This window comes from Diabrotica virgifera, chromosome 10 (assembly GCF_917563875.1).
Source record: "Diabrotica virgifera virgifera chromosome 10, PGI_DIABVI_V3a".
In the NCBI taxonomy this organism is placed as follows: domain Eukaryota; kingdom Metazoa; phylum Arthropoda; class Insecta; order Coleoptera; family Chrysomelidae; genus Diabrotica; species Diabrotica virgifera.
In genome coordinates, this window is record NC_065452.1 from 87941712 (window position 1) to 87954721 (window position 13010).

Consider the following 13010-nt stretch of genomic DNA (forward strand, 5'->3'; position numbering starts at 1 on the left):
AAGGCTTAGGACTAAGTAAGTAAGTAAGTAAGTAATGGCCAACATCCTTAAGGATACGGCACCGTAAGAAGTAGAAGTACTTACATAGAAGCCGGTTTAAAAAAAACTGTTAAGTTCTGCTACTTTTATAGATCTATCAGCAGCTTTTGACATAGTATGGTGAGAAATAATGATTTATAAACACTTACGCACTATTCCTTGCAAATTAACCGCCAGATTAATAGAATCAATTCTGATCGATAGCTGACGAGTAATTATGGCACTCATTACTTGAAATTAAACAAATTAAGAAATAAACACCTCCAGGAAACTCAAAAATGGTCTGCCACAAGGTTAGGTACTCGCAGCACTCCTTTTTATCTTTTAAAATCACTAGAATAATCTGAAGCCTATAAGGAGAGTTCCCAAGATTTCCTGTTTGCGACGCCTGAGTAGTGGCAGATATAGGCATTTGCCTTGAGAGGGGAAATTTGCCTTAGGGGGGGGGGAGCTTCCAATGAAACACTAACCAAAAGACATAAAAAAGATAAACTCAAACTACATAAAAGACATAAATAATAACTAAGATGTATGATAATAAAAATAGATGCATTAAGTTCCCTTAATTTTCCTCAGAATTAAGAATTTCCCCATTTTTCATCCCCGTAGATCCGCCACTGCGCCTGAATCGATTAAATATATAAAAAATCTCGACCTTTGTCTATAAATTAGATATTTTTTCTATCGGTACATCTCCCAAATGTGTGTCTGTTTGTATATTTGGTTTCTTTATTATTGTCATATATTTAATCTTTTTTATATTCATTTTTAGTCCACATTTTTCACAGAAACTGCTTGTTTTGTAGTTAAAGTTGTTCAGCAGAGCTTGCCATTATCACGGTGTCATCTCCATATCTTATGATGTTCATAGTTCTTCTGTTAATTATTATTCCCTCATCTTCACAAAATAATGCTACTCCAAAAATGGATCCACTATATTGAATAGTAATGCATACTACATCCCTGCCCATCTCCTCTCCTGATTTCAATTTCTGGACTGGGTTCGTTATCAATTACAATTTGTGATCTTTGATTCCAGTAAAGGTTTTTTACTATTCTTAAGCCCCTATCGTCTATGTTTTTTCTCATTAAAATTTTGACTAATATGTCAGGTCTTACTTTGTCAAATTCTTTTTCAAAATCTACCTAGCACATCTAAAATCATATTCATGTATCTTTGAGCTATCATCTTGATGGCAAATAAAGCCTCTTTGATTCCTAGTCCGTTTCAGAACCAAAATGACTACCATATATTCCTTTCTTCAGTTTTTTATTTATACGACCATGCTGTTTTTCAATAAGATATTGTCCCTGTAGGTTGGCCCTCAATTCGTCCCCGAGCAGGTACAAAAAGATAATCCTACCCTTAATTTCTACCGATGCTAATTACGGTAGTTTAATGACACCACTCAACTGGTCCCCAAGCAGGGGATTATAATTTCTGGGAAAACCAACTTGAGTTTAAGAAAGTTTAAATTTATTTTCACTTTCATTAGGTTTGTTCGTAGAACGATCAGCAACCGTTGCCAACCATCAGACGCATGCGCTTTTGTAGTCTACGAACTCTAACTGTTAACTGCGCAGCGCTAACTGTTAACTGCGCATGCGTCTGATGGTTGGCAACGGTTGCTGCTCGATTGGATCGTACTACGAACAAACCTATTACTATTTTACTAATTTATTTTCACTATATTTGTAACACTATTTATAAGAACAGAAGAAAAACTTTACCGGTTTTACCAAAAAGTAGAACAGACGCTCTTGCTTCTATAAAAACAATGGCTATTAAGCTTTGTTTTCATTAACGACGATATTGAAGAAATTGTTGTATTTTCGTGTCTAACAAATGTTACCCTCCTTTGCAAAAGTAGCAGATTATATATCGGTAGATTCAACTACTGTCCAGATCATTTCTTGCAGTTGTTCACACTGCATAATATGTGTATCGGAAAATGGATATTATAATCCCCTTTTTTGTTGTTTGCTACCAAATAAAAAGGAATGTTCTTACAAAAATCTTTTTAAACTTTTGCAAATTAAATGCTTAAATTTGGGATTAAATCTGAATCCAGAAATTATTGTGGCAGACTTTGAAACAACCATTCACAATTCTATAAGAAGAGTGTTCCCAAATTTCAAAATAGTAGGCTGCAGGTTTCATTTGGCACAAGCATGGTTCTGCCAAATTTAAAATCTGGGCCTCGTTCCTGATTACTGGAACGAAAACAGTGAAATTGGAAAATGGCTACGATATATATTTGGTTTATTCTTCTTGAATCCATCGAAAGTAGGTAATTGCTTTGCTTTCGTTTTTTCGGAAATACAACCCCAAAACGAAAGTCTACAATTATTGTTTGCTGACTATTTGGTGCACAATTATATTTCCGAAGATGCCGTATTTCCGCCTTGTTTATGGGCTGAACTCATCAATAGTATGTATAGAAAGGAGCACAAATGCAGGTGAATCTTTCCATGCTAAATTTAATACCAGTTTCTAATCGGCACATCCGTCAATTTTTCATTTTTTTTAAGTTCTAAAACAATTTCACAACAGACTCTTATTTGTAAGGAAATTCAAAAATTTTAAAAAATAGACAAATATAAAAGTTAATGGATCTATTTCAAGATTCGATTTTGTAAAATGTATAGCATATTTTTATAAATGTTAAAATGCACATTGTATGTACCTACCCTACATTATTAGTAATACAGTGATGAGCGTGCTAATACCCGACAGAATAACGCAAAATATGGAAAACATAATACATTGTGAAATAAAAAGAGATGAAACTAGTTGAGGTGGAAATTATCGATATATACGTATAAATTAACATTACATTACATAGTTTCCCACCTTTAGACGTCTGTGACAGGAGTACTTTATAAAATTCTCCTGTCACAGTGACACTAGTCATACTTTTCCGATACATCTAAAGGTGTATGCTTTATGTATTATGTTTTCCATCTTTTGCGTTATTTTGTATAGTAGTACGTTCTTTAACGGTAAAATATTGCAAAACCTCTAAATTTTAAAGAACCGCTTGGATTGACATGAAATTTGGCATACACATGGCTAACAAGTCAAAGAAAAAAGTGGTATTGTGCCGATATGTGCTTTTGCCCTGGGGGTGGTTTTCACCCCCTCTTGGGGGAGAAAAAATATTCGTCCAAAGTCCGGAAATGGATAAACTGACTAATTTTAAGTAACTTTTGTTCTATAGAGTTTTTTCACTAAGTCAATACTTTTCGAGTTATTTGCCAGTAAATATGTAAATTTTTTTAACAAAATAACCACGCTTTTAGACGGTTTTTCGCAAATAACTCAAATAGTAAGTATTTTGTCGAAAAAACATTCTTAGCAAAAATATAGCCCGTAAAAAGTTTTAAAAAGTGGTGTATATATCACGTCTCTATACCTAGTAGAAGCAGAGTTATAGCTCATGAAAAATAGGTTCATATTCGTCAAATTCCAAATGGAATACTTTACCGTGAAATAACCAAAAATGAAGCACATTTCGGGGAAAACTCATTTCAGCTTATTTAAAGTGTTTAAAAAAAGCTTCATTTTTGTTTTATAAAAAAATTTCTAGCATCAAAAGTAAACAAGTTACGCTCAAAATAAAGTTAGTCCCTATTTTGGTAAAAAGATCGGGAAAATCACCCCCTAATTAGTATCTCAAATGAACTTAATCGTTACGACTTTACAAGTTTCTTGACTTGTGTATGTATTGTTTATATGATCTGTAAGTTTCATCGGTTCAAAGTCCTTATTTTTAAAGGGCTGTAGATAAAAGGGATTGAACGAGTCACTGATAAGGAATGTATGCAAATTTATAAACACCAAATCTTAATCCATTTTTGTCTAACAGAAAAACAAAAAAATACATGATATTTAGAAAAGCAATGCTGACTTTTTTTATTTTTTGAGATTTTTGGTATCTCTAACAATTTTTAAGTTATTTTGAAAAAATCATATTTTTTCAAATTAAAATTTTTAAAAATTTTATTTTAAAACCAATTTTTTTTAAAACTAAGCACTTTGAATCGATGAAACTTACAGATCATATAAACACAACATAAGTAAAATAATTTGTGGAACGGTAACGATTAATTTCATTTAAGTTGCTAATTATGGGGTGGTCTTCCCGATTTTTTTTTTGCCAAAACAAAAGGGATCAACTTTATTTTGAGCGTAACTTGCTTAAATTTAATGCTAGAAAACTTTTTATAAAAACAGAAATAAAGATTTTTTAAATACTTTAAAAAGGTTATAATGGGTTTTCCCCAAAAAGTGCTTAATTTTTTGGATATTTCACGCCGAAATATTCTATTTCAAATTTGGTGAATACGAATCAATTTTTCATTGGCTATAACTCTGGTTCTACGAGGTGCACAGACCTAAAGCGTACACCATTTTTTTAGTTTTTTACAGGCTATATTTTTGCTAAGAACGTCTTTTCGACAAAATACTTACTTTTTTAGTTATTTGCGAAAAACCGTCTAAAAATGTGGTTTTGTTGAAAAATGAACATATTCACTCGCAAATAACTCAGAAAGTGTTGACATGGCGAAAAATCTCTATAGAACAAAAGTTACTTAAAATTAGTCAATTTACCTATCTCCGGATTTATTTTGGACATATATTTTTTCACCCCCAAGAGGGGGTGAAAGTCACCCCCAGGGCAAAAGCACACATTGGCACACTATCACTTTTTTCTTTGACATGTAAGCTAGGTGTATGCCAAATTTCATGTCGGTTCTTTAAAATTTAGAGCAAAAACCGTGAAAGAATGTACTATAGCTGAATAGTTTTATACGGAATGGGACGTTTCGATGCCGCCGGTTCATCGCCGGCCGTTTCGATGCCGCCGGTTCATCGCCAGTCCATTTCATCGCCGTGATATCTCGCATTTCCTAGAATTCCTAATTAATACTAAAAATAACTAATAATTGTAACTGTCGAAAATTCGGAAATATATCAGATAGCGATTAATTGACTGGCGATGAATCGGCCGGCATCGGCATCGAACTGGCGGCATCGAAACGGCGGCGATGAAACGTCCTAGACCCGTTTTTGTATACTGTTGAGTATTTTTTTTCTATATACATTTCAACATAGAATTGATGAGTGTACTTGGTTTTGTAAAATATAGATGAATTAAAAGGTAGGTAGCTATATAAAAAATATACACATTTTAATTTTTATACAAGAAAAATTGTAGCAATACCACAAAAGAAAAAATTTATTTCTGTATTAAAACTCCCAACGGTGACATGGTACTTTGATACTATCTATAATTTTACGGGGACGAGTTGACGAATCTATTTTTATTTACCTGCTATTCTCGGGGACGAATTATTGATGTATGTTTCTTCAGGTAGGAGATTAACCAAACTGGTAATTTTAATCTCGGAGACGAGTTAATGCACGTCCCATTACAGTAAACTTTTTTAACACAATATACAAAATAGGGCATATACTGAAATAATAGTTGTTACTCTCTAACTTTTGGGCTATCCCTAAAAATACAAACGTTGCAGTGATACAGAACGGACGTTTCATCATTTATGCATTTTAAGCTATTTGGATTTGGTCTGGACATACTGCTTTGCCATGTTTGCTGAAAACTGTATGTCTGTGAACTAGATACAGCCAAATAAATACGCTGAATTTGTAAAAATACTAATTTCTGTTGATGACTTTCATGATTTCTTATTACATCTCACGTTTTTTAGGTTCTTATCATCACTGAATGGTTTATCAATAAGCCCCTTGGTCTATTTCGGAAGAGCAGCATTGTTGGGGTATACATCAAAGGGCAACAAAGGATCTTGTACCAGTGCTTATCCAAACTGCCCTTCGGACGCAGATAAGTTGGTTCAGTATCTAAATAATTACAACGGAGGGTTTTTTAGATTCTTCAACGGGTTGAATCAACAAAGCTACGTTCCTCACCAGCATAATGATGCATTTTACAATAATTTTGGACAGAACTATTATGGTTCCAAAAGTTCAGCTGAACGAAGAATTCAAAACAAACCTATTGTTTACATTCCCAGTAATAGTATAGAGCAAAATAGTATATTCAAATTTCCAGAAGAACAGTCCAACTACAGGAAATCTAAGACTCTACTGCAATCAAGTGATAATTTTAATAATGTGTTCAAGCAGCCTGGTAATCCGTTAATATTTCCTAATTACAATAATGAATACCTTAAGGAAAGTCATAATCCACTGTACAGTCATAGTGTAAAGCAGTTTGAAAAACCTGATCCAAATCATAAAGCATCCTTACTTATTTTTCCTGATAGGACAGGCACTGGAGAGCTTATCGTGGATTCGGCAGAGTTTGAAAAAGATCATGTAGCATATGAAGATGACGACATAAAAATTAAGTACAATAATTATCAGAATCATATTACCAAAAACAGCAATTATTATAGGAATATGTATGGTAGATTTGCGTTTCCAGATAATTTGGCTTAATTTTTTTAATTACGCTTATTACAGGCACAAGTACGAAAAACAAGCGTTCCTATAAGTTATAATACTTACTTAGTTATAATAAAGATCTCTTAATTAGCAGTATTTCCATTTCAATTTTAAAATTTTACCTACAATGAATAGGGTACAATGGTTAAAAAATGAGTTATCTATGTACTAGTTAACAATAGCAGCAAAATCATTATTAATCACAACGAAATAAGAAGAAAATAGCAACTACACATATTCGAGTTGCTTGACTTCTTGCTTCTTCTTATGTATTAGCTCATATTATCTTATGTCATAGAGCAGCCATGGCATGCGTCGACTACTAACGCTAGGCTTTCTTAAAATCTTTCTCTGCATGATATTATGCAGAACCTATTGTTCCTCTCCTCACGTGGTCAAGGTCTCGTAGTTTTCGTGTCTAGATTTGAGTTCTATTTCTCTTTCTTCGCAAGACTTATTAATTTTGACTATTTTTCATTCGCGAAAACACGATATAAAAAATGTTAAAATTAGGAAAGCTAGTAGTCCAGATGATATACCAACTGAGTGCTGACATTACCAGATAACTTCAAAGTATGTAGCTGTAAAATTGTATAATGCAATATTCAACACTGGAGTGATTCCCATAGATTGGCTCAAGTCTATCTTTGTCGCAATACCTAAAAACACAATGCTAAGGCATAATTTTGAATTTTTGAATTCTATATACTTTTTTGTGATGCAGGTATTATTAAAACGTGGGGCAAATTAAAGGGAGAATGGAGTGAGAGGATGGAGAAAACAGGCACTCAACAGGAAAAGATGGAAGATATTTGGATACAGGTCATAGCTCACGAAAAGTTGTAGCACCACCTTTTAATGAAATTATATGTAGGTTGTACTCTGTACATATCTTAGATACTGCAATATTTTGTTTCATAAGCACCATTTATTAGATACTTCTTGTAAGACATATAGACATAAGACGATGTTCCTTACTGACTATCCTATTATCAAGAAATCTTTAAATAAAGTTAGTACATTTTACCAAAATGGTATGACCAACATCTAGTCCACGATTTAATTCCTATCGAACCGCCTAAAAAATTATGCCAATGTAATAAATTTTGAAATTAAGAAAAATTTAGGGAATTATAGGCGAAACTGTTTTTCGTGCTTGTAAATGATATCTTGTTATACATTTTTAACTACAGATCATTGTAAATATATCTTTTATAGTCTGCTTTTTATATTTATATATTTTTTTAATTTATAATTTTAAATTTCTAGTAATGTATATAAATATTTAGATATAAATAAAATATGAAACATTCTTTAACTCCTTTTAATGTAGTGTCTTTAGCTTATTAGTTACATACCAATATATCTTGTTCTTCAAGTTCCATCTTCTATCGAAGGTTGAAAATCATCATGGTTATGTGGAGCATGTTGACCGCCTCACTGGTCTAAAAAATTCTGCACTACTGCATTAGAACCATTCTTAATCGAGGATATTCTTCGTCTTTCCACATTTTACTTTCGTCGAATTTTGCATTGCGTAATAAGTTGAAAGAATGAGTATTTTTGCCCCTCATGACATATTCCAAGAACTCAAGTTTTCGCCTTTTGAAGTTAATATTATTTTTACTTCATTTCCTATCGTTCTAGTTACTTCTACGTTTGACGTTCAAATTCAGTATTCCTGATAGCATTCGTTAACCCCTGGCATTACGTTCTGTAGATCATTGTTGTTATCCGTGATTATTACTACCTCTATCGTCTGCCAAACGTAGGTTATTCAAAATTTCTCTTTACAATGTCCACAAAACATAAGTACATGACCTGACTCACGTCCATAGCACTCTGAACCAGCACATTTAAGCCGAGCAAAGCATCTCTTGTGGCCATACCATTTCTAAAGCCAAATTGTGTGTCACTAATTTCATAGTCGAGAGTTTTAATTCCGCTGTGTATTATTTTCCAAAATGTTTTAAGTGAACAAGTGACTCATTAAAGCTACTGCTCTGTGATATGAGCAGGTTGTTGAACTTTGCAATTGTCTTCAATTTATTTGCATTGCCTGGGGATTGTGGCAGTCTGGTATATTAGAGTACAGAGTTTAACCATCAAATCCCTAACATCTTCATCAATGGGGCTTAATAATTCGTTGAGCATATCATCTGGTCCAGTATTTTTGCCATATTTCGTGTTTTGACATATTTATTTCCTCGTAATATTTTCAGTCCGGTATCCTCTATGATTTCTAATGACAGCTCTTCTTCTTTTATGATTAAATAATTGTTGATTGTAATTGAGCCCGTGACACAATCTCTCCTTCGCATCAGTAAATAATATCCCTTTATCCTTTTTAAAGAAATTCGTTCTCGGGTTATTTCTAGAACCTGCCATTTCTTTGATTTTTTTGGTGTACTATTATACATTTTATCCAGGTCTTCTATTGTATCTGTCGAAGAGCAACCTCCCTTGGCTTTCGAATTTTTCTTTCTAATGTTTCCCTGAATTTCTTTGTATTTTGCAATAACCAGGCTGCCACTTCCGCCTTATTCACTGTTTAAAATGTTCTTCTACCCCTTATAAGGTCCTATGAGCCGGGCCAGACAACCCTGGTTTTTGGGGAGGTGTTAGAGCCGTTTTACATGACCGAAATTTACTTCGAAATTGACGCTGATAACTACCATGAAAAATTATATAATAAAAATATTAGATCTAAAGCACAAGATTTACTCTGAAATTTCCCATGATAATTCTCAGTATAAAAATTTAGAACCCGTTCTATATTCTAGAAAGTTTTCAGAGTAATCTGCGCGAGTTTCTGCGCAGAACGTTAAATAACGCCTTTGTGTTTACGATAACACAACCTTTCCTTTATAATTACAACTTCGTTGATTACAACATGTCTTGCCTCCTTCGTAACCATTCTTTTGTCCATGTAGACCGCTTTTTCTTCGTAGATCTTTTACTTACTGCCCAAAACGCTATTCCTACTTGGATGTTTATGAGAGCTGCAAGAGCCAGTATATTTCTATACATACTGGTTATCCACGTGTTATTACTATAATTATTATAATCTTCAAATTATTATTTTTGTACAAGAATTTACTTCTCTAGTTCTGTGTCCAAATATATTTTATATTACTAAAAGTAAAAACATAAACAAATGAAAGTTGTATTGTAACATAACCTTAAAATGTCATTTCACATTTCTTATTTTACCTCTTAGTTTTCGTTGATCAGTGGCCTTTTATTTATAACAAAATTATATTTAATGTCAGTTACATTTCAGACGACGCATGCGTTTCACCAAAATTATATTAGGATTTTACTGTAGGTGTAAAACAAGGAACGAGGAAAAAATTGTATAATTTTACTACATAAATTTTCGTTATTATTCATCAAATAATTTTCGAAGTAAATCTCGGTCATGTAAAACGGCTCTTAGGCTGAAGCCACGGTTTGTTAGAATAGTGAGCGACGCACAACTCACAGTCAGTCGAACGCCGCGCACGTCAGTCCAAATCAAAGGAATGGTTTCTGTACGTTAACGGATTGTTAGGTTCTGCTTGGTTGCGCGCTTTGAAGACCGACAGCAGTGTACGTCGACGACGTGCGCTGGAATCAACTGCGATTTGATTTGGACGCAAACGTTTAGCTGAACTCACATTGTACAACATGGTGGTAAACTAATTTTATTCAAACAACAATAAGTTTACATGGTTTGACATTGTTTTAATTGCACAAAGTAAATGAAAAAATCACTTGTATTAAATTAATATTATTAGTATTTCATTTGGATTTAAATAATTGATATTATTACTATTATTTACTAAACTGAACCCATTATAATAAAACAACGTTGCTACAAAATAAAGTGTATTGTTATTATTCAACACGTGACACAATTTTGTTTTGTCATTCTACAGATCCCTGATAAAAGTATGATTTAAATATCTCATTTTTTTATTATTTTATTTTCGTATTTTTAAATATGTATATAGTTCTCGCTAAATTGACCTGTTTTCAGGTCAATACTTTGGGTAAATATTCAAAGAGAAAAGCAAGTTGCCTTTGACAAAAGGTACTATAAACCTTTCAGTAGTGCCTTTCAAATACAACATATGCTTCACAGGACCCGAACGCCTAATTTCTATTACTATTGTATTAGACGATTTATTAGACAATTCGATTATAAACCGAAAATAAAAAGGTTCCTATTACAACAAATAATTCTTGTGACGAAAATTCTTTGGAACCCAATATAGGATCTCAGAGCGTGCATTCGTTTGTATTTTTGCCAGAATCAATTAATGGCCAAAATTGCCAAAGCAATGTAGAAATGGAAGATACATTTATGATATACTTTACATTTTTAGGAAGATTTCTTTTTGTACTTAACAATCACTGTATTTTTATTTTTTCTCTAAATAAAAAAACTTACTTCAAAGTTATGCTTAATTTTTCTTCTACAGAAATCGGATGTTGTCTTCTGTTGTAGGGTTTTTTAATAATATCAAATATCATCCCTTATAAATTATTGTAATACAGTCTCAAATAAATCCCTGGAAGGTCTAAAATATTCTCTAAATTTTTCCTCATTCTAAAACAATCTTCTTTCGACTGTTAATTAAAATGCACCTTCTGTATTACGACATGAGAAATATTCGTTTACATTTTTATTTCTTTTATTAAAATTTATCTTTCTTCAATCAACTTTTCTTCCTCCTCCTCTTCTAGGAGTAATAAAATGATTGCCTTGTTTTTGTCAGAATTTATTTTTTCTACGTACACCGTCCGTGAGAACAAACGTCAATCTCAAACTATTTTGAGAGCCGACAGAATATGCTAAATGCCGTGCGTCGAGTACAACAGATTCTTTTGTACGCGTATGGCGTGCGTCGCTCATTGTTTTAACAAACCATGGCTTTAGATATACAAATCCCTTAGTTTTCCGTTTTTTGTGCGTCATAAGGTTTTTTAAGGCCGATAAAAGCATGCAAGTATAAGTATAGCATGTCCTAGACATAGTTACTTTAATTAGATAAGTAGTATTTGAACGACGAAATTGAAAAACATTTCCTATATATTGCAGAATAAAGAGATTTTAGCAATGGTTTTCTTTGATTTTTCAATCTAATTGCACAATAATACCTTCCCTGTTGATATGATAACGATAACTTTTTTCGACGTGTTTGTTAAAATCCAAACCCCACAATCTGATAACACTGTTTCACCAAATACAAATTGGTCGCTGGGTCACACACTGTCCAGAATAACACACCTCAGATCTAATGAAAAAATTCCCCAATAAATCAAACAACTACTAATCCGCGCCTAATTTAGACTTCATTCCTTGAATATATAAAAGTTTAACAAAAGGACCTCTCAAGAGAGAAAAACGACAAGCGAAGAAGAAATAGCCATACACCAAAGAGGAAAGCTAAGGATTCAGCAATTTTCTTATACAGGGTGGTTCATCTTATTCGCCTCGGTCTCTGTACGGAAAACCACTTGATATTTTAAAAAAATTTCTTCACAGAAATATACAGGGTCTTTAATACTACAACCTAAAAATAATGTGAATTATACAGGGTGTTCCAAAAAAGAGTGGTATATCAAAGTTATATTTTTTCTTATGGAATGCCATATATCTGATAACACTATTGAATAGACCTTAAAAAATAAGCTATACTTTCATAAGGGTTCCCTATACCTAAATACAGGGTGTTTTGATTAATTTCGATTTTTATAAAAATGTAAGGTTTTAGAAAAAAATAAATATCTACGAATCTAAGAATCGTTAACAAATTATTTCTTGGATCTTAATAATAGATTATTTGGCATACTTAAACAGATGGTTATTGTAACAAAATTTCTTACAGGGTGGTCAAAAAATGAGATTGTTCTATTAACTAATTCAAGCTGTAATAAGTTACTTATTTTAAATAGAACATCCTATATCTTACTAGTCTATCGCGTAGAAAATTTACTTAGCTTTCAATTTGTATTAGGGTTTCCTATACCTATCTTTTTACAGGGTGGTCAAAATATTAGATTGTTTTATTAACAAATTCAAGCTGTAATAACTTACTTATTTTAAATAGAACACCCTCTATTTTACTAGTCTATCGCGTTGAAAATTTACTTAGCTTTCAATTCTTATTAGGGTTTCCTATACCTATCTCCCTTCATTTTTTAAATATTTAAAGATTTCCTAATTTGTAAGCTTTAAAAATTAGAATTAAGTACCTATGTTGTGGTTATGTACAACACATCACCAACACCGGCAATATACTTAGATATCTTAGTCAAGATACTTTCATTAACAAAATTCACATTTTTATCATTTAATCACACAGAGTGTTCTTATTTTAAATGACATACTTATATTTATATGGTACTCATATTCTATTCTTTATAATGGAAGATATTTAAAATCTCTTTAATTCCATGTAAAAATTCTCAATACACATGTTATTCAGCA

The 13010-nt window shown here is 32.4% G+C and overlaps 1 protein-coding gene across 1 annotated transcript in view; it reads left to right on the forward strand.

Moving 5' to 3' along the window:
* LOC126878523 (uncharacterized) overlaps positions 1 to 7771 on the forward strand; it is a 44563-nt gene extending 36792 nt beyond the window's left edge. Inside the window, exon 4 of the mRNA XM_050641278.1 lies at positions 5776 to 7771. Within this exon, the coding sequence (XP_050497235.1) occupies positions 5776 to 6526 (751 nt within the window). The 3' untranslated portion in view covers positions 6527 to 7771. The remainder of the gene's footprint in view (positions 1 to 5775) is intronic.
* Positions 7772 to 13010: the final 5239 nt, after the last annotated feature.